The 27,072-nt window shown below is 45.3% G+C and overlaps 1 protein-coding gene across 1 annotated transcript in view; it reads left to right on the forward strand.

Moving 5' to 3' along the window:
• The window catches only part of CCDC148 (coiled-coil domain containing 148), a 304,783-nt gene that overhangs the window by 94,203 nt on the left and 183,508 nt on the right, over positions 1-27,072 (forward strand). The window contains exons 2-3 of the mRNA XM_088461987.1: positions 3,409-3,467; positions 12,801-12,922. Coding sequence (XP_088318113.1) covers positions 3,413-3,467; positions 12,801-12,922 — 177 coding nt within the window. The 5' untranslated portion in view covers positions 3,409-3,412. The remainder of the gene's footprint in view (positions 1-3,408; positions 3,468-12,800; positions 12,923-27,072) is intronic.

Genomic DNA, 27,072 nt, shown 5'->3' on the forward strand with positions numbered 1-27,072 from the left:
AAACCAGCACATAGGTAAGGAAAGAATCAAGTGAAGGCAATATATAGCGGTTGCAAAAAAACATTGGGCATCCAAGTGACATAGACTAGTTTGTGGGGAGCCCATAAAAAACTCAGAGGCACGGCAGAAAAATAACACTGATGATATAGGGCAGCACAGACGGTGTAATGGTTAGCATTACTGCCTCACAGCACTGAGGTCGTGGGTTCGATTCTAACTGTGCGGAGTATGTATATTCTCCCTGTGCTTGCTTAGGTTTCCTCCGGGTACTCCGGTTTCCTCCCACACTCCAAAAATATACTGGTAGGTTAATTGGCTCCCAACAAAAATTAACCCTAGTGTGTAAGTGTGTACATGTGGTAGGGAACATAGATTGTAAGCTCCACTGGGGCAGTGACTGATGTGAATGGCCAACTATTCTCTGTAAAGCGCTGCAGAATATGTGTGCACTATATAAATAACTGGTAATAATAATAATATAGAACATTTTTTTTCTCTTTAACTGATCTAAGTCTCAGCTGATGGCAGGAGTGCTAAAAAAAAAACAAACATCTAAAATGTATTTCACACTGTTATAGCCCCAAAAGCTTCTGGGAGTCTAGACAGCCCCCAGCCATTCACTTTACTGTTTCCTATACACAAGTGTGTGTGTAAAGAACAGTTTTCACACTTGTTTTGAACTGTCAGATTAGCGTGGCTGGGGGTGGGAAGTAGGCGGTGGGAGAGATGAGTTCCACCACCTCTCCAGGACCACTTTAAGCCCTGGATATACCACTCTTGGGTGTGAGGTCTCGTTCTGATATACGCATGCCTTGGTGTGCATTGTGACATGCAAGGTTGAAGGCGTGTGTATTTCAGAGTGCGAACGTACACCCAAGCATGGTATGATTATCTTAAAAATTACCTACTCAAGATCTCTGAAGAGATCATCATTGTACCAGTCATCTTTGGTGAGGACCGATGTCAGGTCCATTGAATTATACTCTAATTCTGCCATTTTTTTATATTTTTCTGTCTGATATTTGTACAGTATTTCTGTCAGAGTGAGGCAGTGATGTGCTGCTTTCCTTTAAGTAGTCTCTTCGTGAGTGATGGTATTGTTTACATTTGTGGAATGATACTGATGTGGCTTTGTGATTAGGTTTTGGTCAAAGTGGGAAGTAGTTCGCATGTGTGGTCACACTGGGAGGTGTGTGGTCATTGGGAAACTATGTCCAAACATGTTAGTGGGATTTCACACACACACCATTCAGCCATAACATTAAAATCACCTGCCTAATATTGTGTAGGACCCCCTTGAGCCGCCAAAACAACTCTGACTTATTGAGGCATGGACTCCACAAGACCTCCGAAGGTGTCCTGTGGTATCTGGCACCAAGAGGTTAGTAGCACATCCCACAGATGCTTTATTGGATTGACATCTGGGGAATTTGGAGGCCAAGTCAACACCTTGAACTCTTTGTAATGTTACTCTGACCATTCCTGAACAGTTTTTACAGTGTGGCATCGAGCATTATCCTGCTTAAAAAGGCCACTGCCATCAGGGAATCCTGTTGCATTAAAAGGGTTTACATGGTCAGCAACAATGTCTGGGTAGGTGGTACGTGTCAAAGTAATATCGACCTGAATGCCAGGACACAAGGTTACCCAGGAGAACATTGCTCAGAGCATCACACTGCCTCCACCAACTTGCCTTCTTAATATAGTGCATCCTGGTGTCATCTCTTCCCCAGGTAAAAGACGCACATGTACCCGGCCATCCACATGATGTAAAAGAAAACGTGATTCATCAGACCAGGCCACGTTCCATTGCTCCATGGTCCAGTTCTGAAGCTCACGTTCCCATTCTAAGTTCTTTTAGTGGTGGACAGAGGTCAGCATTGGCTTTCACACTGTGTACTGACATCTTTCTATCATCATTTGTGATACAGTAACTCTTCTGTTGGATCGGACCAGATTGGCTAACCTTTGCTCCCCATGCGCATCGTTGATAATTGGGCGCTTATGGCCCTGTCGCCGGTTCCACGGTTGTCCTTTCTTGGACTACTTTTCCTAGGTACTAACCACTGCATACTGGGAACACCCCACAAACTCTTTTGTAGATGCTCTGACCCAGTCGTATAGCCATCACAACTTAGTTCTTGTCAAAGTTGCTCAACTCCTTACACTTGCCCATTATTCCCGCATCCAACACTTCAACTTCAAGAACTGAGAGTTCACTTGCCTTATATATTCCAACCCTTGACAGGTGCCATTGTATAGACATAATCAGTGTTATTCACTTCTTTACCTGTAAGTGGTTTTAATTTTATGGCTTATTGGTGCAGGGGCGTATTTAATATGGGTGCAGGGTGTGTGGGACACACGGGCCCCTGGGTCCAGGGAGGCCCTCACCGCACACCCTGCACCCATAAAACTTAACTCTCCGGAGTCCCATGTCTGCTCCGGTGTCTGCGCCTGTAAAAAAAACGTCTGGAAAATGGCTTCCGCGACCATTTTCCCGTCATTTGCGCATGCGCAGTGCAGGGAAAATGGCCGCAGAGGCCTTTTTCCTGGTGACCAGCGATCGCGCTGTAGAGTCTGGGCACACTCTAGTGCCCAGAGTCTATAAGTGTGGCACTGGCCCACGCACCGCTCAGTGCGCAGCCGGCTGCCGGACGGAGAGGAGGGGGCCTGTGATGGACACTGCACACGGGCTCCCTCCTCTCTAGAAACACCCCTGTATTGGTTTATACTGTATATACTGTATAGCGCACACATATGTTACATAGAACACATACACAAACTTTTGGGTACCTGAGATGCTACACGAAGTCATTAATGGGGCTGGAGCGGAGCACCTTGCATCAGTAGGACCTGTCCCCGCCGCATAATGCTGCAATTCAGAAAACTATATTATACATTAGAATTTATAAACATTTACTCCCTGAGTGAGTTTATTTTTACCTCTGTTTACAAAATGGAATAGTGCTGAATTTTGACTTTTTGATCACAAATGTTGAGAAATATATTGTAAATACATAATGGAACATTGCACAGAAAAAACTAGACAGCATTTCTGTGGTATTTAGCAGTCAGATAGATGAAAATGACTCATTAATGCCATCTATTCTGAAAATGATGACAATATAAATAAAATTGATGAGTGCAATAAATGTGAGATAGCCAGTGTCGACATAGATATCCTGTGAAACAATTAATTCCAAATCTTCAAAGCTAAATTAATGAATTGTATAGATTAAGCCATATAAATTATTGTATAGATTAAATCATATAAACCCATTAGAATGCAGCTGTTGGATGTAATGAGACTGTAGATGTGGGAGGAAACTTTGAAATGGTGATGAAGAGAAGTGTATTACTCCCTGATGCATCTATTATTAATCTCTGTACTTCATTCTCTTACAGAGCAATGACTGGAAGAGACATTCACACTTTTGTAACAACTCACAGGAACAGAGACAATGGTATAGTATTATTTTACCTCTTGTGCTAACTCCATACTTACATACTCTCCAGGAAGGTAGGGGAGACTCCTGATATGTTGTGTAGTCCCTCAAACCCCTAGAAATTTGGGTGGATCACCCGCATTCTGCCCACTACCTAGTGAAGTGGGCAGAATGGGGAGATGATACCGTGAACTGTGGGTCCGTAGTGAGAGGTGGGGCCTAAATTACGCAAATTGCATTATGTTGTGACAGGGGTGGGGCCTAATGACATAGGAGCCCAGCCCCGCCCCCAAAGTGGTCATCTGCATTTCCTTTCCAGGCTTTTTCAGGAGAGAAGAACGAAACAGTCGTCAAGTATGGCTGACTCTAAGGGATTTATTCTAAGCTGGGAGCAAAACAAAAAGAAAAGCAAGTAATTGTGCACCTTGGTAAGAGAGAGATTTTTAGGTTTGAGAGAGGTGTGTCCAAACTCTAATATAAATTAAATATAAAGCTGCTTCCTGAGCTGCTGGGCTGCCCCCAGTCCCTCCCTCCAATGTTTAGATGACGCGTGCATGCATCCATTCCATAGACAAGCGCAGGGTGGCTTCCGGTTGCCTGGAAACCCCACAGCCCAGCCCACACCATGATGACCACAATATAAATATCATGTAATAATAAAGTTGCATGATTTAAGATCACCTCAGTGTCACAAATTGAATAATTGGCACCACCTGTTGAACTCTTGACATGTGTAAGAAATGTGAATATACTTGTGTTGTGCACCAACTAGGAGATCTGGAAAACATGCACTGTTAAAGGTGCACTGATATAAACCATTTATAGGGTTACTTATTAATACTGTAATACACTATCCAGTGTATAGGGAAACCAAGCTGTACATATATGTCCATGGCGGTGCAAGGTTCTTTTGGTGCTCCCCCAGATTTCCGAACTTGCTCAAATGACCTGGGATGGAGCCCACATCTGAAATACGAACATTCAGCTCAGACAGGATGGTCCTACTGCCGTGTATAATGGCTTACTGTGATTGCTGGTCCTGTATATGTAAGAATTATTACATACACTATACTTTGTATGATGTATATTATAGCTGGCAAAGTGCTGATTATGCCCTCTTCATGGACTGGCCACACTTGATTTAAAGTCAAGCATTTGGAACCCCCCCTCTAGAAATCCTGTATTTGCCCCTGCATTCCCCAAACATCCACATTTTGAACCCCATCCAAAATAAATCTCATATCTACCACTTGCCCTAAAACAACTAGTCACCATGATATTGCCTATGTTCTTCATGCTCAGAGTATTTTTAAAGTCCAGCAGCCCAATTTGGAGTTTTAGTGACCAAAGCTGTACCTATGAGTGTAAGAACGGTGTTACCGCCTAGGGTGCTGGGGGTCCTAGTGGGAGGCACATCACCGCCCCAGACGTAACTTTTCCAGGGTGCCTGGAACAGCGGCCTAGTGAGCCAATGCCGGGCTACGGCTTGTCATTTGGACACTCTTGGCACGCATCTTCTAACTCATCTCTGTGGCCCTGCTGAAACCCAAATGTGTGGAGTACAAATGCATATACTTCTGCCCAACTACAGTGTAGAGATGCTGCTTGGCAGTGTTAGATGTAAGTCTAACTGGTGGGTCATCTTAACCTTTTCGTACACAACAGTGAAGTGCGGTGAGGTCAGTGGCTGGGAGGCACACATGGAGATGGGTCTGAGCGCTGGGAGCCTGTCTCACCCCCTACTCAACCTAACTCTCACTACTCTAAGCTTCAATGTCTATTGGTTCTCCTACCTGCATCACTGTATATTTTCTTGCTGCTGCTGACTGTGCTCTAATTTTTAAACACTGCAGTGCATTTCCTAGTCACATGACACATCCAAGGTGTCCATCAGTGCTCAAGGCCCGCCCCCCCATACTCAAAGGCATGCCTCTATTAGCTCTCTTTACGGGCAGCTTACTGTCCATGGTGTGGCCCTGCCCTTAGTGTCTGACTATATAGAAGCAAGGCTGAGCTTTTTCTGCCTCATCTCTCATCTCCCTGCAGTCCCAGGGAGCTCCACAAAGCTGGTGAGTGTTAACTATAAAATTGATTACAATAAACAAAGAAGATGTTTGTAAGTTATAATCTTCTTTGTATTATTCTTATCATTTTTATATCAAACCTCAGAAGTATGACAGGGGAGGCTCTGTCATACTCCTTATTACCACATAATAAAACATACATGTATAAAATAGTGTCCCTTGGACTTAGGAGCTCATTCAGACCTGCTCGCTAGAAGCTTTCGCTCGCTCCCAGCGTATGCAAATCCAGCGGCACGCCCAGCATGGCAGGCGATTGCACGGCAAGGCATTAGCACACCCACTATGTCTTGGTGTGCGATCACTTTGTGTATGGAGGCGCCCACCAGCCATTCTTAATACACCCACTTGCGCACCTCCTGGAAGTGCATGAAAACATTGGTACATTGAGCACCATCTAATGTGCTTGCAGCGCTTGAGGTTGACTATACTTTGCCGCAAGCACTGCGATCACTTCAGTGTGAAATACAACCAGGTGACGTGTACTATGACGCTTCCTGTTAATTACGCACACCTCTGAAAACGGCGTTGAAACACTCAGGCACGCCTGCGTTGATACCTCCACCCCTGTTGCTAGTGGCCTGCCCTTGTTACCACCCACAAACGGCTTGTCCTGTCGCTCATTCAACTGGGCTGTCTATGCTGGGCAAGCGAGCGCTTCCCGATCTTTCGCAGTGGTTTGCGCATGCACATTGCAAAACATACGCATGTGCAGATTGCAAATATCGGCCAGCTATGAGCGATCACATCCTAGCGAGCTGGTCTGAATCAGCTCCTTAAATCAGTCCTTGTATAAAACGATGTGAAATATGAAACCAGGTAAGTTGAGTATAAATCCTCACTAATGAAATGCAATTAGTCACAGTCTCCTGTATAATTTAGTTGCGCTCATATAGTGTGCAATGCTCACCAGCAAGTTGAAAAGCACAAACTGGTATTTCTTTAGCCTAAATGTACAGGATCCAGAGAAAAATGCTTTCACTCAATATTAGTGTCTGCCTCCCCATATAACTTGTGGAGGATGGCAGCAGTGCATCTCCGCTCTCCTCCTAAATCTGGGGAACCACAGTGTCTCTGTTTACAGCGGCTGGTGCGGTATCCCGGCACTGATCACACCGGGTCCTCCCCGTGGGGATCACTTGCCTCTGGTTACAGCTGTGATAGCCACTTGAAACTGGATGCACACTGATGGACCTTGGTAAGGCTAAGTTCTCCAAATGGTACAGGTCCACACAATGTGACAGAGCAGGTATATCTGGATTGCCTGGATGCAGTCTGTGGCCACTATTATCCTTTTGTCCACTATTATCCTTTTGTCGACCGGGTTTCGCTTCCTTCAAGGAGATTTATCAAGACATGCCGATGTTCACGTAGTTTAACGATGCATGCGAAAAACAAAATCCCTATGGCGCATGCGTTACACAGAGATACTGTTGCAATCGGGACAGATGGTATCAGAAATGAGGAGGGAAAGTGATGGGAATTCCTGGGAAGTGACTGGAAGGCGGCAAGAAGTGAATGCAAAAAAGTCTGTCTCATGAGTGTGTTATGGGCTTGTCAGTGAAAGCAGCTGCGTTCCCAGATGCACAGCTGCAGCCACAGAGGCTATAGTCAGATGGTGAAATGGTGTGCACGATGGTGGCATCTAGAGAATTACTAGGGGTATTACAGTGCGCAGAGACGCAGAAAGTGGGCTTCTCAGCACATGCACACTACACCAGAGGAAGCTGTTACCAGCATTTACATACTATCGTAGCCGAGACTCTGACCCGGGCGCCATAACTATCGGTGGAGTGGCCTAATTGTGGTAGGTGTGGTCACACCCCTTAGGAACAAAAAAACCCTATTTGCGCCGCTGCACACTGGGGAGGGGGGCTCCAACAAGTCCGGGCCCAGGTAATTAGTACCCAGTCGTCGTCCCCCGCTCTCGGCGCCCCTGACTCTGGCAACAGACACAATAGCAGATGCAGCGTCAACATCTCTGTATCAGGCCCTAGGTCTCATTTCCAGGGGGGCCTGCTACAGTTGGGTCTTTAGACAAGTTGTGTAAATTAGACAACTCAATCATATAGTTTCTCCTAAACATGACAATACTCACATCTGACATTCTGACTATTAGTAGGATACAGCAAATTGTCCTAGATATCCCTCATGATTTTCCCCAAACACTGGAGCAAGGACAACAGAGGGCAGCCTGTCTCCCAGAGGGCATTGCATATTTGTTGGGAACCCTGTGATAAATCATTTGTAGACAACCTAATTCAGGGTCAGGGTTCCATGCATAGCATAGCAGCTACCTTACTGCTGAAGTGTGCAATATTTTTACTGACAATTTTGCAATTCAAAATTATTGTAAACTAAGCCCAAGGTCAAAGAAATGAAATAGATATCTGTATAATATTAGAATAATAATTATAAAATGCGAGAATTATTGTATTTACATTGAATGACCAGCTTAGTTTACTAAAAATAAATACCTTTTTTTTATGCATTGTGTATACCGTATATACTCGAGTATAAGTCGACCTGAATATAAGCCGAGGTACCTACTTTTACCCCAAAAAACTGGGAAAACTTACTGACTCGAGTATAAGCCTAGTGTGGGAAATGGCAGCAGCTGGTAGTGCCCCCAGTAGTAATTCCCCCTGGTTGTGCCCCCAGTAGTAATCCCTCCTGGTAGTGCCCCCAGTGGTAATCCCCCCTTTCAGTGCCTCCAGTAGTAATCCCCCCCTGGTAGTACCCCCAGTAGTAATCCCCCCTTTTAGTGCCCCCTGTAGTAATCCCCCACTGGTAGTGCCCCCTGTAGTAATCCTCCCCTGGTAGTTCCCCCAGTGGTAATCCCCCCTTTTAGTGCCCCCTGTAGTAATCCCCACCTGGTAGTGCCCCCTGTAGTAATCCCCCCCTTGTAGTTCCCCCAGTGGTAATCCCCCCTTTTAGTGCCCCCTGTAGTAATCGCCCCCTGATAATGCCCCTTGGTAGTGCCCCCTGTAGTAATCGCCCCCTGGTAGTGCCCCCTGATAATGCCCCCTGGTAGTGCCCACTGTAGTCATCGCCCCCTGGTAGTGCCCCCTGTAGTCCCCCCCCCTAGTAGAGAGAGACGTGAAAAGAATAAAAAAAAAATAAACACTTACCTTAAACTCCCGCTCCTGGTCCCGCCGCTGTCCGCTCCTCCGGCCGCTTTGCATGGGAGAGACGTCGTCATGACGACGTGTCTCCCATCACCCACTGCGGGAGCCGGAAGATGGCTCCCGCAGTGGGAGCAGCAGCAGCCGCTGAGAGTCTGACAGACTCTCAGCGGCTGCTGATTACACCAAACACGCAGCTGCCGGCTCCGGCGGCTGTGTGTTTGGCAGTGTGTAGCGCTGACCGAACTCCGTCCGGTCAGCGCTACACCTGACTCGAGTATAAGCCGAGGGGGTACTTTTTCAGCACATTTTTTGTGCTGAAAAACTCGGCTTATACTCGAGTATATACGGTAAGTGAAGAAAAAATATAAATGTTGATGAATATATACTTGTGAACTGTAGACTTCACATTTCATAAATGTAAACTGTTTTAGCATTTGGATGTTTTGGCGCAGTGAATTTGAATGCCATTGATTGACTGTTGCTTTTCATTGAGAAACATGTACCTTAGGCTTTCTGCATGACTGAAGTTGGTAACAAGTATATAAATATAACATTTCTTTTTCCTTTGAACACAATCCACCTTCCTCAGCCCACTATCTTCAAATGGCGGCTCGGTCCTGGCAGGCGAAAGGCAGTGCAAAGCTCTGTGATCTCTCTGTTGCCTGACAGCCCAGTTGTGTAAACTCTGTTCATTTCCAATCAAATAACTAAACACCTGATGGCAGATTCTGTACCAAATGTAAAATAAATATAACCTTGTAAACCTTAAAACCAGTGCTCGAAGTGAGAATTTAGAGGTGGGGGTATGGAAATTTGAATACCCCCCCAGCAGCACAATACACACCCCTTCTTCCCCCCTGACCTGTGGACTGTCCTCCAGAGTCTCCTCAATGGGGAGCCTGTCTAGGCTGAATTATGGGTGGCTGAGGCTCCTGAACAGGAGAGAGTCACAGCAGCTGAGCTGCGTCTTACTTTTTCTGCGTCCAGGAGCACCGACAGCAGAGCAGATGTCCCACCACTGAACCAGCTCGTCGGGTGAACTGACTTGTTAGGGATCCATGAAGCTGGTAAATTTGCATGACTGGTAACTATCGGCTGCCGCTCAAAAGAAGGGACGGCTTTTCAAATCCGATTCCGGGCCTAAGCCAATGAGAAGCTGCCACTTGGCAGCTTCTCATTGGCTGGCAAGCCGCGATTAGCTCGTAGCTTCCCTTTTCTTTATTGGCAGCTGGTCCGCAAGCCGGGATTGGCTGGCGGCCAGTGCCAACTTTAAACTGCAGTGCAGAACCCGATGCTTCCGGCTCCGTCCCAGCACTGACTGCCGCTTGTTGAGATGTGTCCCCAGTGGGACACATCTTACACAATGCTGCTGCTGTTCCTGCGCTGGGATCCCATACTCAATCCCAGCGCTGGTACAAAAAAAATTAAGTGTTGGCGGGAAGTGGTGGTATGTCATACCGCTGTATACCGCCCCACTTCGAGCACTGCATTTATAAAAAAATAAATGAAAATGCAAGGCATAAAGTGGTGTTAAATTGATAACACAAATAGTATGGTGGCAGAAGAAAGAACTGCCAGCTATCAGAGAAGCCACTTGTTCAACGCAAATTTAACTTACAACAACCATTTTTAAGGGCAAGTCAACAGAATGATAGTTATCCAACTTCTGTCCTGTACCAATACACATACAAAGCCCATCTCGCAGGGTGGTGCCGATGATCCCAGTAGGGTCAACTCAGCCTACCCCTAGGGGGGAGGAGACATTTTGAGTAATTTATAGATTATACCATTTACTGTAGTTCATAGGCTGAATTCAAAGCTATAAACTCTAAATTGCTTACATTGTTTCCACCCAACTAGGTGGATAGGCCAATTAAACCGTCAATCAAAATACAAAGCGGGTCTAATTTTAACTTTAACCATTCAGCTCCCAACTGTCTGTCACAAACCGTATAGAAGAAGCCAGGGGGTAGGGTGACTAGGGAACAAGAAGGTGAGTAACAGCTAGGTCTCCCTATTGCGGCCTAACCCAGGTTTGGCTTGACCTGCCCAGAGGCGCGTAGTCTAACCCACTTGGTGGTCTTCACCAGTGACCCCTCCAGTTGGGATTTGGGTTTCACTGCACCAAGTGGGCAGGTCGCGGCCCTCTGGACAGGTACCTGGGAATGGCAGAAAGACCGGAATTAGATTAAATGAATAGTATAAGCTAATCTAGAATACTGAAGATGAGCTGGATACTGGAATATTGAAGATGCACTAAATACTTGAACACTGGAGATGCACAGAATACTTGAAGACTGGAGATGCACTGTGCACTTGAACACTGGAGATTAACTAAATACTTGAACACTAGTGATGAACATAATACTTGAACACTGGTGATAAACAGAATACTTGAATATTGAAGATGAACTAAATACCTGAACACTGGAGATGCACAGAATACTTGAACACTGGTGATGAACAGAATACATGGACACTGGTGATGAACGGAATACTTGAACACTGGAAATGAACTTGAGCATGAAGAGATCCTAGTTGCAGGCATGCTTGAGACACAGGGAAATGTACTGGGAAATACTACAGATTCAGGTGCTGATTTGCACAGAGAGAAACAGAGAGAAGTGGACACAGGCATGTACTGTGGATTGCTATAGATCCAGCTGAGAATTAAATAGAAATTAGCAGGAAACCTGACACCTCAGTAACACAGGGAAGCTTCAGTAGAGCTAGCAGCACACTACAAGACACACAGGAAAAATAACATAAAACACTGGACTTCTGAGAGAGAACTAAAGTCTCAGACTGAGATTTAGCATGGAAGCTAATACAGGTAACCCTGGAAAACTGTGAATAGGCTGAAGCAACGCTCTGCAGGAAATAACACAGAGCAACACTGGTGAGTCTCACAGTCACTGGAACAGCGAAGTTGAACGTTTCCTGTTCCTGTAATCAGACTTAAATACCCCTGGGCAGCTGGTCATTGGATCATGAGATCAACTGACAGACCGCAGGATTGCCATTGGAGGAGACCGATCAGGTGAGATTAACTAACATGGCTGTGCCCATGCCTGCTACCACAAGAACCAGGATGTACGCATGGAAGCCCTAGCAGGCCCCGGGGAGAGTATTCAGCCATAACTCATCACTACAACTGGTGCCTGAACGCTTCGGAGCCCAAAGACACCAGTTCAGCGGTGAGTTTAGGCCGATCCCAGGCTGCATCCTGACACTGTCACAGTTTTGGGGTTTAATGTCGCAACTCTCGGATGGATAATGGATGCTAACCCATATTTTGGGATTGACGAGACATATTACTGAGGCGCGGTGTCTACCGTTCCGGCGGTATTCACCAAGGACCCCCGCAAGGAGGTTTGGACTTAGTTGCAACCGACACACGTGTCGCTGCCCTCACAAAAGGTTCCCTAATACAGGTTCTGGTGTGCTCTGGATGGAGCGTTGTACGATGAGGATGTACAGAGTACTCAAAAACCAGGTCAAACCAAACTGATAAGAAGGTACCAGGGAGCAGGCGTATGAAGGTCATAGAGGATAGCCAAGGGTAAAGCCAGAATACCAAGCGCAGTACCAGGAAGTAGACAAAATCGGGTCACAAACAAGCCAAGGTCAGGAACGAGCAGCAAGGCCACAAACAGGAATGCTGGAGTAAGGTTTGGGAGCCTATACTCTGGTACTGTTCAGTCTCAGTCTCCTATAAATAGGGAGGAGCCACAGAACTCATGCCGAATGTGGCCCCTGATTGGTGCCTATCTCTTTAAATTAAAGAGAGTGGCGCGCGCATCCCTATGCAAGCCGTGGCTGCTTGCTTGCTGCTACTGCTGCATGAAGAGAGTATTCCCCACCCGCTGCCCACCACCGGCCAGGACCCCAGCGTGCCGGATCCGGTAAGTAACAGCCGGTGTCTGGCACGCTGCAATATTGAAAAACTGTCATGCTTATTTCAACCTTCTGTTACACTTCTGCTTACAGTCAGTACTGTATGTGAAATAGAAACTTTTAGGTCCATTTCTACACAGTGGTGTTCAAGATGTTAACTTCTTAAAGGTCTTGTCAATGTTAAATCTATACATAAATAAATGTAAATTATAATTTCTTTTTTTTTCTCTGGCTTTTTGGACTAGACGAATTAGTAGTTCACATGAAGAATGGAATTGGCAGCTCAAAATATAAACCTGTTGATTATCAACAACTACGAGCAGAAGCAGAGGCCAAGAAATTAGCATCAGCGGGCATCCAGTTGAAGGTAGGCTGTTACAGTTTTATCATTTTTAATATGCTGTTTTACATTTTGCAAAACGGATCTTACCACATATTACATACAAGAAGATTGATCCTGGTTTGGGTCGATATCCATATCTGTGCAAGGATAGGATCTGTGTTGGGATTATCTGCTTAATAGAGCTTGCTGTTTTAGAAAATAGAGATGGAGGTCCAAAACTTGTACCCTGCCTAGGGTCCCATATAGCCTTATCCATCTTTGGGGGGTATCCAATTAGCTATGATAACAATAAGTTTTTTGTGGAGAAAACTTTTCGCACTTATCGCCCGAATTTGCCGCTTATCACATGTTTGCGCTCCTCCGTTTATCGCACTATCCTATTGTAAAACCGGAGATAACCAATTTGCACAAAAAGTCTTGCATGGATGACAGGCGATAAGTACAGGTGAAAATGGGGAAATCAGCCTGTACCCCCAAAAAAACTTAAACTAAGGTAGGGTAATGGTATAGAAGTGTTTTAGTGGCCATAATGCTAGGGTTTGGGGTTATGAAATTGTGTCCAATGTCTGTTATGTGCATTTTTCTCTAACAGTGAGAAAATTATAGAACGCTATATTATTTGGGCCAAAATAAATGCTATAGGGGTACATTAAAATTTGTGTAAGTATATATTTTTAGCATTTATAGGGCATTTTTAAAAATACACCTGTCACTTGCACCTGCAATGTTTAAAATACATGCCCCAATAACCTCATATACCTGTCCCACTACTTTAAACCCATTTTTGGAGAAAAGTTTTCAACAGTGAAAACTTTTCAGAGAAAAACGTATTATCGCGGTTAATTGAATACCCCTCTTCTAGTTTGTTTTGTAGTTGCACAAAAAACAATAAGGCATTGATATAATTTGTCTAAGTTGGCCATCTAGATGTCAGTCTTGGTCATTTTAAACATGAGTGTCACAAACTCTCGGACGGATTGTGGATGCATCCAATAATCAGGATATGCACGGGAACACTGGAGTATGGTAATGGAGCCAATACTCTGGCACCTGTCAGTTGCCAGGAGTATGGTAATGGAGCCAATACTCTGGCACCTGTCAGTTGCCAGAGACTTTCTCTTATAGGGAGGAGTTCAAATCTTGTGCCAAACGCACGCCTGGCCCTTTAAATCTTTTTGCAGTACGGCGCGCGCCCCTAGGGGAGCCGCTGCCATCTGCACACATCCAACAGCGGGAGCCCACAGCAGCAGGCGCCGGGATCTCCCTGCTTGCCGCTTGCCGGGGGATATGACAGGTGGCCGGAGAGGACCTCATCAGCAATGGGCGCCGGGATCTCCCTGCCCGCTGCCCGTCAGGGAACCAGTGCTGCCGGACCCGGTAAGTGATGACCGGTGTCTGGCACACTGTAACATTACCCACTCCCCTCAAGGGGTGGGCACCAAACACCACACCAATGGCTTGTTAGGAAACTTCTGATAGAACTTTCAAAGGAGTTGAGGTGCATGAATATCCGAGGCCTTTACCCAACAATGTTCTTCCGGCTCGTATCCTTTCCAATCCACCAGGATTTGAACTGCACCTCAGGACATTCTGGTATCTAAAATCTGTTTAACTTCATACTCCTCTTGGTGATCTACTGGAATTGCAGTGGGAGGGTTGCACTGTTTCGAATATCGATTAAGCACCAATGGTTTCAGAAGAGAGGTATGGAATATGTTGGGAACCCTAAGCGTACCAGGAAGTTTTAAGCGAACAGCCACCGGATTGATTACCTGAAGAATCTGGAAGGGACCAATGAATCTGGGAGCAAACTTCATGGTGGGAACTTTTAATCGCAAGTGCTTAATGGATAACCAGACTTTATCACCGGGGTTCAGCACAGGACCCCTCCTTCTTTTCTTGTCCGCCACCCGCTTGAGAGGCTTTACACAAATTCCCTCCAAATCTTGAAGAACCTACTCATTGTGCCTCCAACAACTGGAAGAGATACTGACTGAAGAGGTGGTACTTCTGGTATCACAGGATGTAGCCCATACTGAATGAAGAACGGAGAGCACCCCGATGACTCATGGTACAAATTATTGTGAGCAAATTCAGCCCATAGCCCATGGCAACAAGGAAATCCAATTGTCTTGATTAACTGAGAGATACTGTATATCCAAATTAATTTCTGCAAATCTTGATTTACGAGCTCCGTTTGACCATTACTCTGAGGATGGTACACAGATGAAAAACTTAACTTGATATTAAAGCATTTACATAATGCCCTCCAGAATCTGGAAGTAAATTGCACCCCATGGTCTGAAACGATGTCTTTGAGAAAAGCATGTAGCTTGAAGATTTTTTTCATCAATGCCTCAGCCAATTTCGGAGCCAATGGTAACCCTTTTAATGGGACAAAGTGAGCAACCTTGGAGCACCTATCCACCACTCCCCAGATTGTATTGAAACCCTGGCAGGATGGTAGGTCTGTTACAAAGTCCATGGATATATGAGACCAAGGACAATCAGGTACTGATGGTGGACATAAAGACCCCGAAGGGAGTTGAGGAGGCACCTTATGCTGAGCACAGATGGTACAAGCTGCCACAAAGTCCTTGACAACGCAACATACAGTTGGCCACCAATAGCTCCTAATGATCTGCTCCAAAGTTTATCCCATTCCCGCATGACCCGATAAACGTGAGGAATGGGCCCATTGGAGTTATTTAGATCGGAGTTTAGACCTTAGTAACTGCAACAAAGCACCCAGGATTTAAAATTGGTTTGTCTTCCTTTACTTCATCTTCCTGGGTAGAATTGAATGCACGAGACAGGGCGTCAGCTTTTACATTCTTGCAACCCGGTCGAAAGGTAATAACCAGGTTAAAACGATCAAAAAACAGCGACCACCTGGACTGGCGATAATTCAGGCAATAAACAGTTTTGAGATAAGTGAGGTTCTTGTGATGCTGAATGCTGGTGTCCGGCACACTGTGACAATGAGTTTAACATTTTACCTTTTCTTTACATTCTAGTTTTGTTCAAGCAAAATCGAGTTCGATCAAATTGAATTTGGTAGAACAGAAAATATGGTCAATGTAATTTAACCAGTATGTATTAAGAATCTGTTTATTTGGCACATTGAAACCTTTTAAGTTAGTGCTTTACTGTGTGCACTTTCAGTATCCTGATGCTTTGCCAACATAAGAGGTTATCATCTGTGCAATTGACTATGGTGGAAATTTTCTCTGGATCCATCTGAAGACTCGAGCCCAAAATTAAATAACCCAGAAACTTCAATTCTGTTTGATCAAAGGAATACTTCTCCAATTTGCAGTATTACTTCACAGACGTGCTCGCGATAACTTGCCAAATCTTTGGAGAAAATCAAAATGTCGTCAAGGTATACTACTGCATACTGGTATAACAGATCTCAAAGGATGTGGTTTCATGAACTTCTGAAAAACTGTAGGTGCATTGCTAAGCCCAAAAGGCATGACTAAGTACTCGTAGTGCCCATCTGGAGTGTTGAAAGCCATTTTCCACTCATCTCTTGATCGGATTCTAATTAGATTATAGGCCCTGCGTAGATCAAGTTTAGTAAAGATCTTTGCACTCTTTATCCGATCAAAGAGCTCGGATATTAGTGGTAGGGGATACCGATCCTTGATTGTAATAGTGTTCAAACTCCGATAGTCGATGCACGGTCTCAGGCCCAATCTTTTTTCTTGCCAAAGAATAGACCGGCACCAGCGGGTGACTTGTTTCTTCTTGATATAGTCAGTTACTGCCTGGGTCTCTGGTAGTGACAGAGGAAACACCCTTCCACGGGGAGGCATCTTCCCTGGTATTAATTCAATAGCGCAATCCCACTCCCGATGAGCTGGAAGTGTCTCTGTAGCCTTCTTACTGAAAACTTCCCTGAAGGATTGATATGGAACGGGTAAAGGATCATCCGGAATGGTGTACGTTCTCTGGATAACCAAATGTGGGTTTGATTGAAGGTAAACATCTCTGGTAAAGCTGAGACCCCCATGACAAAATTTGGGGCTCATTCCAATCTAATGTAGGAGCATTCTTGCGTAACCATGGAAGGCCCAGAATAATCGGACTGTCAGCTGATGGAATTATGTAGAAGGAAATTAACTCTTTATGGAGAGCGCCTACTTGCATGGTGATCTCTGGGGTCCTGGAGCAAATGGTGGTCGTATGAAATTTATTCCCGTCCACCCCAATGATACTGAGTGGACTTTGTAGAGGCACACTACAGATTCCTAGCTCCTGGACTTTTTTAGCAGTGATGAAGTTACCATCAGCTCCTGAATCCAGAAAGGCCTTAAGTAACTTGGTGGGTTTTTCTAACAGCAGGATCACATTGATCGCAAACATTGGTAAATTTTTCTCGGTTGAGGTGTGCTGGAGTGCACCTAAAATGACCACCCCTTGATCAGTTAGGCTTTGTCGTTTCCCAGACGTTTGGGACAATATATGATACGGTGATCTGGATCACCACAATACAGACACAGTTTATTTTTGAATCTCCTCTCTCACTCTCTCCGACTGACAAACGTGATTTTCCAATCTGCATTGGTATAGTAAACCGAGGTGCAAGCTTGAAGCTGAAGCGCCGAGATTGCTCCTGCTCCTGAGTTCTCTCCCTGTGGCGCCGGTCAATGCGGATGCATAGGGAGATTAAATCATCCAAAGATGTAGGCAACTCTCTGGATGCTAGGACATCTTTAATTTGCTCGGAAAGTCCTTGCATAAAAGCTGCAACCAGAGCTTCGTTGTTCCAACCCAATTCGGAGGCAAGGGTTCGGAACTGCACTGCGTATTGGCCTGCAGTCTGGTTTCCTTGTTTTAGTTGCAGGATAGCTGATGAAGCTTCCAAAAATTTAGGGCTATCATTAACCACTGGATCATTCCTCTCCCACAGTGGAGAAACCCAGGCAAGAGCCTGTCCGCACAGCAAGGAAATAACATAAGCCACCTTGGTTCTCTCTGAGGAAAAATTTGCTGCTTGAATTTCGAATTGGATCGAGCACTGATTTAAGAAACCCCGACAAGTCTTGGGGTCTCCGACATATTTGGTGGGATTTGGAATTCGCAATGGCGTGGATGCCCCAGCCGCTGGAACAGATACCGTGGATGGTGATGCAGATTGTACAGGAGGAGGATGCAGACTGTCTACTTGTTGCATTAATGTTTGCAGGCACTGCATGATTTGGGCCTGATCTCGTTCTTGCTTTTCCACTCGACCGAGCAAATTCTCCAGTAAGTCGCGTGGCGAGGGATTACCAGCAGCATCCATATTTTTATGCCAGAGTATTCTGTCACAATATCTCGGACGGATTGTGGATGCAACCTGTCTTCAGGAAATCTGCTTGCCCTATTCCTGAGGCGCGGAGTCTAATGTGCAGGCGGTATTCACCAGGGATGCTCGCAATAAGGTATGGACTTGGCTGCGTCCGACAAACGGCCCTCAGGTTAGATTTCCATGTACAGGTGCTGGTGAACTTTGGACGGAGTGCAGGAGACTTTAGCGTAGTGGACAAGCCGGGTCAAAACCAAACAGACGAGACTGTACCAGGTAGCAGGCGTAAACGGGTCACAGGGAATAGCCGAGGTCAGAACCAGATATCAACGCAGAACCAAGGGTCAGACATAATCGGAGGCATGAACAAAGCCAAGGTCAGAACCAATAATTAGGATATGCACAGGAACGCTGGAGTATGGTAATGGAGCCTATACTCTGGCACCTTTCAGTTGCCAGAGACTCCCTCATATAGGGAGGAGTTCAAATCTTGCGCCAAACGTCAATCACATTTGGCACGCCTGGCCCTTTAAATCTTCTTGCAGTACGGCGTGCGCGCCCCTATGGGAGCTGCAGCCATCTGCACACATCCAACAGCGGGGGCCCGGGGCAGCAGGCACCAGGATCTCCCTGCTTGCCGCTCGCCAGGGAACATGACAGGAAGCCGGAGAGGACATCATCAGCAGTGGGAGCTGGGATCTCCCCGCCCACTGCACGTCAGGGAGCCAGTGCTGCCGGACCCGGTAAGTGATGACTGGTGTCCGGCACACTGTGACAATGAGTCTAACATTTTACATTTTCTTTACATTCTAGTTTTGTTCAAGCAAAATCGAGTTCGATCAAATTGAATTTGGTAGAACAGAAAATATGGTCAGTGTAATTTAACCAGTATGTATTAAGAATCTGTTTATTTGGTATATTGAAACCATTCAAGTTATTAGTGCTTTACTGTGTGCACTTTCAGTATCCTGATGCTTTGCCAACATAAGAGGATGTCATCTGTGCTAACACTCCTTTTAACTAGATTTCTTTACCATATGGTTTTTCAATACCTACGTAACTAGGGTGGTGCGACATGTGCCACGGCAGGTTTCTGTTTATATTATAATCATTCTAACTTGTAGTTTCCTCTTCTTGGCCAACTCTCCCTTTATCTGGCCACTTCCCCCAGCACCTTCAGATACATCCTCCTTTATTTTACGCACATTTCAAAATACTGACATACCTGGGATTCAGGACCTCATTCAGAGTCGGTCGTTGCAGCCGCTCGGTCGTAAGGTAAAAGGGGCCGGACATGCAAATGAAGCGCTCGCAAGTTGCGTCGTTAAGATGAGATCGTTAGCTGGACGAGCGAGGGGAGGATGCGGCCGTAAAAATACGCCCCCTTCTCGTTCGCATTACACGTCATCTCCGGGCATATAAGGATTAATCGAGACCATCGGGAACCATCGGAGCTGGTCGTGGAGCTTAAGGTTGACTTAGTTAATTATGCACTCCCATAAAACACCGTTTGCATAGTCAGGCATGCCTGCGTTCGGATCTCCACTCCCCCGTTCACAAGCACCTTCCCCTGTTATCACCCACAAACGCCTCAATCTGTCACTCAAACTAACGACCTGGCTGTGTTCAAGGAGAGAGCAATTTCTGATAGTAATATCTAGTTTGCGCACGCGGATTGCAAATTTTACGCATGCGCAGTTTAGCGAACATCGGTGGTGTACGACCGAGAAGCCGCAACGACCGACTCTGAATGAGGTCCACAATCCCATCACCTTGCACATGGCATTCAGTCAGACACCTTACACATGGAGCTATCTGTTCCTGCAAAGGGAGTTTGAAGGGCTCGTTGGAACTTTGCACCAACAGACCAGGGCGGGGGAGGATAATGGGGGCCCTGTCTGATGAATGTTTACTGGGCTCCACAATTTCTGAAGGCAGCTCTGAACACAGCCAGAAATTCTCGACACAGGTGTTACCAGCACACCTCGATTACCCTTACTGGTGAGTTTAGCTGCCTGCGCAGGGTACATACACGGACATCCCTGCTGATTATGTTTGCTGCATATCACTCTTTCTATACCTTCAGTCAATGATTTACACTACCAGCTCCAAGCTTGTGCATTGCTGTTCTGATGGGCAAATCTTGCAGCAAGTGCAGCTTCACCAGTTCTCTGCTACATTTAGAGCTGGTGAGTTATACTACATACTTACTGTGTATCATCACTACAGCCATTGGATTCACACTGTATTTGGCAGTGACACCTGGATAACAGTGGAACAAAGGGATCGGTACTCCACCATCATTATACAGGATGAATTAGATTTGTCATGCCCCTTCCCCATGAGACCACACCTCTTTTTGGAGTTCATGTCTAATGCCCCTATTTGAAAAATGGGGGACGCCAAAGCTCCTTTTGGCCCAAGGCACCAAAATGTCTAGTTACGGCTCTGAACACTGTTAGATGACACAAAATGTGCAAACAGATCATAATTCAGTGACATGACAATTAATAAGTGCAGAAATTGTATGACCAATAACAATCTGGATTGTTGACCGATATTCTCAGTAAAAGGGGGAGGAATTCGGATGGGGATAAAGGGAAAAGGAGGGGTGGTTATTGAAGATGTTATAGGAGATTGAATGGGGGGAGAATCCAAGGGAACACAGTAAGAATGCAGTGAGTATCCTACAAAACAAGACAAAAATCTGCGTTGGAGAGAAGGGTAGAGACCAACGTTAAAATTATTTGCCCATGGTTCCTGTCTCTAACAAAATGCTTTAGTTGTGTTATGGATGATGGATATTGTTGGATACACCAAAAGGATACACCATACACTTTTATGATCTTTTAAAACATCATCTGGTAGAATTATTATTCATTTTCAACTTCTCCAGAGATTAAATAGTTCAAAATTGATGCTGGATAAAGGAAAATAACACATTTCAAATGTTACACAACACATGAGATTGTGATTGTCGTCCTTTTGTCTACATCCCCACACAAAGGGCTTGTCAACACATTTAATATATATACAGTCCCCATATTAAAAAAAAATAGTAAATCCCTTGAACAATAGGTCTTTATGAGCGCCGATGGAGCACAAGCTGATTCTTTGTATATTGCTATTGAAACATTTTCAACACGTATTATCTAAATTTATATTTTCATTTGAATTGTCTTTTCAGAAACTCTGTGCTGCATTGCAGACAATATTGTGACTTTATAAATAAACAATAACTACATCCTGCTGCTTTTCACTGTACAGTACACAGTCTCTGCTCTGCAGTGTGTACATTACATGGAATCTCTGTCCCCACATTTATATCTATAATACTGTTGGTCTATATGTTTCCATGTCATAAATTAGCCTTTTGTTACAGTTGTTAGTGGCTTTTATGAACACTATTGTCCACACAAGCATCATTTAATATGTCTCTCCTACAATATGTTTTCTGCCAGGTGAATGAGGGAGAGATAGATACTCACATACAGATCACTGACCTCAATAAGTGCCACCAAAGTGGCTAAGGGAGCAGGGAGAGCAGAAAATATGACATAAATACTCTACATTCAGCTGCTCAGCTGAGATGGCCATGTGTACTGCTCCGTAGGATTTGTGTGTCTCTCTTTCTTATGTTCACCTGGCAAAAAGTAGAATGGAAATGACAGATTACTGTAATGAATCTCCCCTGTATTTATAGAAGTACCCTAGATTCACTCTAGGGAGGGTTTCTGCCTATAACAACCACCCGTTCCCATAGAGTTTGGCACACTCACCGGTACTTAGGATGCCACCAGGTCTTAACCTTTGGACAGTAGGGGCTTATACAAACAGCGAGAGTTCACAAGGTAAAACTGGAGTAGTAGTATAAAGGTAATATTAACCATGGAGCAGCCTGCAGCCATGGACACAAGCAAGATATAATGCACACTAATAACAGGTAGCGTGAATATCAGCAATACTAAGAAATAATATCGCAGGATAGTTACCAAAGAGCAGCATGCACTGTGAACAACTACAGAATATGGTTGCATATAAACACAACTACATAAAATAGTGTCAATCACAAACAACAGATATATTGCAAGATGGTATATTATTATTATTATTATCATTTATTTATATGGCGACAAAGTGTTCCGCAGCGCCTTACAAAATACATAAACAAGTAGCTTGACCAGAGACATACAGGACAAGGAGATGGATAATATACATTGCTATATTAGCGACCATAACTCCCAGATAAGCAACAGAGCATAAGCAACCAAGTGTTAGGCGCTCTAGTGGGGAGTAAGAAGTAGATGAAAGTAAAGTAAGGAGAAGCACAAAAGGGTAAAGGGCCCTGTTCATAAAAGCTTATATTCTAAAGGGGATGGGCAGACAAACAGGTGTGACACAGATGGGGTAGACAGGGAGGAAGGTGCATGTAGTTAGGATGAGAGCTGGAAGGCTTTGATGAAATAGTGGGTCTTGAGAGCCCTTTTGAAGGATTGTAGAGAGGTGGAGAGTCTGATGGGAAGAGGGAGAGAGCTCCAAAGGTGGGGAGCAGCATGGGCAAAATCTTGGAGGTGGGAGTGGTAGGAAGTAATCAGTTGGCATGAGAGGTGGCATGCATTTGTTTAATGAAGAGGATGGACAGGAGAGTGAAAGGAGACAAGGGTCATAGATGTAAATGGGAGTGGAATGGGTGAGGGTTTTGTAAGCGAGTGTGAGAACCTTGAATTGGGTTCTGAAAAGGGAAGGGGAGCCAGTGGAGGGCTTGTAAGAAAGGGGAGGCAGATGTAGAGTGTTTGGAGAGGAAGATGAGCCGAGCAGCAGCATTGAGGACAGACTGGAGAGGAGAGAGATGGAAGTTGGGGAAGCCAGATAGGAGGAGGTTACAGTAGTCCAATCTGGAGATGACCAGTGAGTGTATGAGGGCTTTAGTGGCATCCTGGATGAGAAAGGGTATAATCTTGGAAATATTTTTAAGATGGCAATGACAGGACTGCGAGAGACTCTGGATATGTGGTTTGAAGCAGAGGGAGGTGTCCAGGTAACTCCAAGACAGCGCACTGCCATCAATTGATAAAGAAATAGTGGGAACTGAGGTTATGTTGAAGGGTGGGAAAATAATCAGCTCAGTCTTAGACATATTAAGTTTAAGAAATCGCTGGGACATCCAGGAAGAGATAGCAGAGAGATAGTTGGAAATACGAGTGAGGAGAGAGGGGGAGAGGTCAGAGGAGGAAATGTAGCTCTGAGCATCATCAGCATAGATGATGATGGAGGTCAAAATAGCTGATGAGTTCACCTAGAGAGGGAGAATAGGAGAGGTCCAAGAACAGAACCTTGGGGAACACCTACTGTAAGTGGCTGTGGGGGGAAGAGGAGTCATGAGAGGAGACAGAGAAGGATGGGTCAGAGAGGTAGGAGGACAGCCAGGAGAGGGCAGTGTTGCATAGACCAAGGGAGTGAAGAATTTGCAGCAGGAGAGGTGGTCCACAGTGTCGAAAGCAGCAGAGAGATCAAGGATAATGAGCAGAGAGTAGTGGCCCTTGGATTTGTCAGCAAGGAGGTCATTGCTGACTTTTGTGAGGGCAGTTTCAGTGGAGTGGAGAGAACGAATGAAAGGTGGTAAGGCGGTTGTAGACCACACGCTCAAGGAGCTTGGAGGCAAAAGAGAGGAGAGAGATGGGACGGTAGTTGGGGAGAGTGTTAGGATCAAGGGCAGCTTTTTTAAGAATTCGGGAGACAAAGGCATGTTTGAATACAGAAAGGACAGTGCCAGATGAGAGGGAGAGACTGAAGAGGTGGGCAAGATGGAAACAGGCACAAGGAGAGAGGTAGCAGAGGAGACGTGAAGGAATAGGGTCAAGGGGAAAGGTGGATGGGAGTGGGACCGGACGAGGACTATGACTAACTCTTCAGATACAGGGGAGAAGGATGACAGAGTCGGTAAAATGGATGGGGAGGGGTAATCCGGGAAAGGAGGAGGTGGAGAGCTGGGGGACTGATTGGATATGATGTCCTGACGTATGGAATAAATTTTAGATGTAAAGTAGGTAGCAAAGTCAAGGGCAGAGAGTGAGGAGCGGAGGCAAGGAGGGGGTGGGCAGAGGAGGGAGTTAAAGGTGTTTAAGAGTCGCTGGGGATTTGAGGACTGGGAGGAGATGAGGTTCTTGAAATATGAGCGGGAAAGAGCAGCACTGTAGGACGATAGCATACATTTGAAATGGAGAGAATCTTCCTTAGAGCATGATCTTCTCCACTTCTCTCTCGGCAGTTCGTGAACACTTTTGCAGGTATCTGGTGCATTTGGAATGCCATGGTTGAGGTATAGCAATAAACCCAGATACACATGCAGGTGGCAGTATGGAATTGCAGCATAAAATATAATTCAGAATGGAATAGCAATATATTAACCAGCATGTGATTAGCAGAGTATAATAGCAGCAAGAGCTATGTACATATATTGCAGGATGGAATAGCAACAGTACACAACACCAATGGCTTGCAGAGTGAATTTGCAGCCCAATTAATGTTCCAGGTAAGCTTGAAACAGGTACAGGTAACAAACACAAAAAGAAGAATTACAAGTGCACAACGGAGTGTGCAACAATAGTCTCCACAGGTAGCACCTCCCATTATATATATATATATATATATATTCAGGGTGTGCAGTCTAGGGCCTTTTTCTAGGTACAGGTAACGCAAGGCAGAGACAGGACAGAAACCAGGAATACCAAACAGCAGATACAGGAACAGGGACTGGATGGCACGACTTCCACAAGAAACTATCTCTGGCAAAGCTGTAACGGGCTGGCTGCCCTATAACAGAAGTCAGAGCCAACCCTGTGTGAGCAATCAAGACCAGCCTCTAGTAATTATCACTATGAGCAGCAGAGTGCTGCATGTTCACAGAGGCTTCCCAGCTGGGATCAATCAGCCTGGACAAAACATCACTGTGGCAGTCTTTGCCTGTTAACCCTCTCAGCTCTGGCTGGAACCTGCAGCAGATATAGCTTTCACGATGGCTCTGAACAATTACTAGGTACTTGTCAAGTTTGAGTTAATAAGACCTAGTTCACTATGTAAGTGTGTATACTATAATCTACATTTTTCTAATGAAACTTAGATGCATGGCCTAGATGCAACGTGAACTGCAGGACTTGACGTGGATGTTGGGCAACACTCTGTCCTCACTCCTGGCCATCTGGTTTCCTCTGTGGTGCAGGAAAGCTAAATGATAACATGCACCTGAGAGAAGGTAGCGCACAACATGGGGTGTGAGAGACCATGAACAGTTCCCACATGTCCCTGGCTGAGGAATTAAAACTATATTTGTCACATATTTCACACTAGTCTACATCTGAATATACAGTCTTCTAGCATGGTCCACATCTATCGGTGACATTCATAACGTTACCCTAACTCTAATCCTGTCGACATGTCATATGTGGGGATTTTGCAGATGTCGACATTTCATCAACATCATACCATTCGATATTCTGTTGTCGACACTATGATTGTCGACAACCTGACTGCATACCATAATATACTGTAAGCCATGCCTTATATGTATCATTTACAATACTATACACAACGTTACAGACTTTCAGTAGTAGTAAAAAGGGATACTATAGTGAAATATAAGAAATGAAGTGAAAATAGCATATAAAGATATTAATACAAGTCACGAATATAGGTTTTGCAGCAAATGGCCATGGTGTGCAGGCAACCCTTGTCCAGAGAGTTCCCCTAGGCCTCCAATACTCCACTCTACAATCCTCTCTCTTGCTGAGGCCTTTGTCAGACTAACAGCGTTGTTGTTGTTGTTGTTGTTAACCCTCCCCCAGGATCTTCCTATTCATGTGAGTGAGACTCTTAACGGGTTACTGCTACTGCCTAAACTGCACTTTAAGTTTTATTTCTTAAAATGCACCTGTCCCCTACACAGAGTGGATGCAGCTAATTTGGGGTTGGGTACGGGATGCCGGCATTCTGTATAGTCAGAATCCCAACGCTGGCACCCCAACAGGGTTAGGATGCCGACACCTGACGGTCGTATACTAACCCTCCCCCTCTCCCTACTCTAACCCTCCCTCCCCGGTGCCTGACCCTAACCTCCCCCCCTAGTGCCTAAACCTAACCTCCCTGCACCCTAAACCTACCCTTCCCCCTTAGTGCCTAACCCCTAATACTAACCCTCCCCCTAACCCCTCTACTAACCTCCGGTCGGGATGCTGGTGCCGGAATTCTGACAGGTGTCGGAATTCCAGTGCCGGCATTCTGAGCACCGGAATCCCCGCGGTTGGGATTATGACCGCATCCTGCTACATTGTGCTCTGTGCTTCCTTCTATCTGACTATAACTGAGACAAGAAATGTGGGAGAATGCAGGGCTGGCTCTACCATTAGGCAGCTTTAAGCAGCTGCCTAGGGTGCCAGGATCTGACGGGCACCCCTGAGTCTGCCTCTCACAAAATGAAGGATGTCTCTGAGAAAGGCATTCTTGTTGTACTTAATACAGACGGTGGCTGTGGAACTTCTAAGATGCCACCTTCACACTTTTACCTGGGGGTATTGAGTATTGCTGTGTGTGTGAGAGGTGGGGCAGTAGGCTGAAGTTTTGCCTAGGGTGCCGACCCTGGGAGAATGGGATTGAAAAACTTAAAATGGGGAGAACGATTACATTTCAAGTAAATTCCAGAAATACTGTAAAACTATCATTTATATTTTGCTGTGTAGTACTGAGCTGAATATTAGACATGAAGAAACTGGGGTGTTGTACATTTCATTAAATAAGTCCCCTGTATTCTCTTTCACTCATCTGCAGTAAGGTCACATCATATGTTTTAGGGCTGTACATCTTTAACTCAGTGGGCAGAGTGTAA

The sequence above is a fragment of the Taudactylus pleione genome, unplaced genomic scaffold (assembly GCF_031769625.1).
Source record: "Taudactylus pleione unplaced genomic scaffold, aTauple2 ptg001137l, whole genome shotgun sequence".
Taxonomy (NCBI): domain Eukaryota; kingdom Metazoa; phylum Chordata; class Amphibia; order Anura; family Myobatrachidae; genus Taudactylus; species Taudactylus pleione.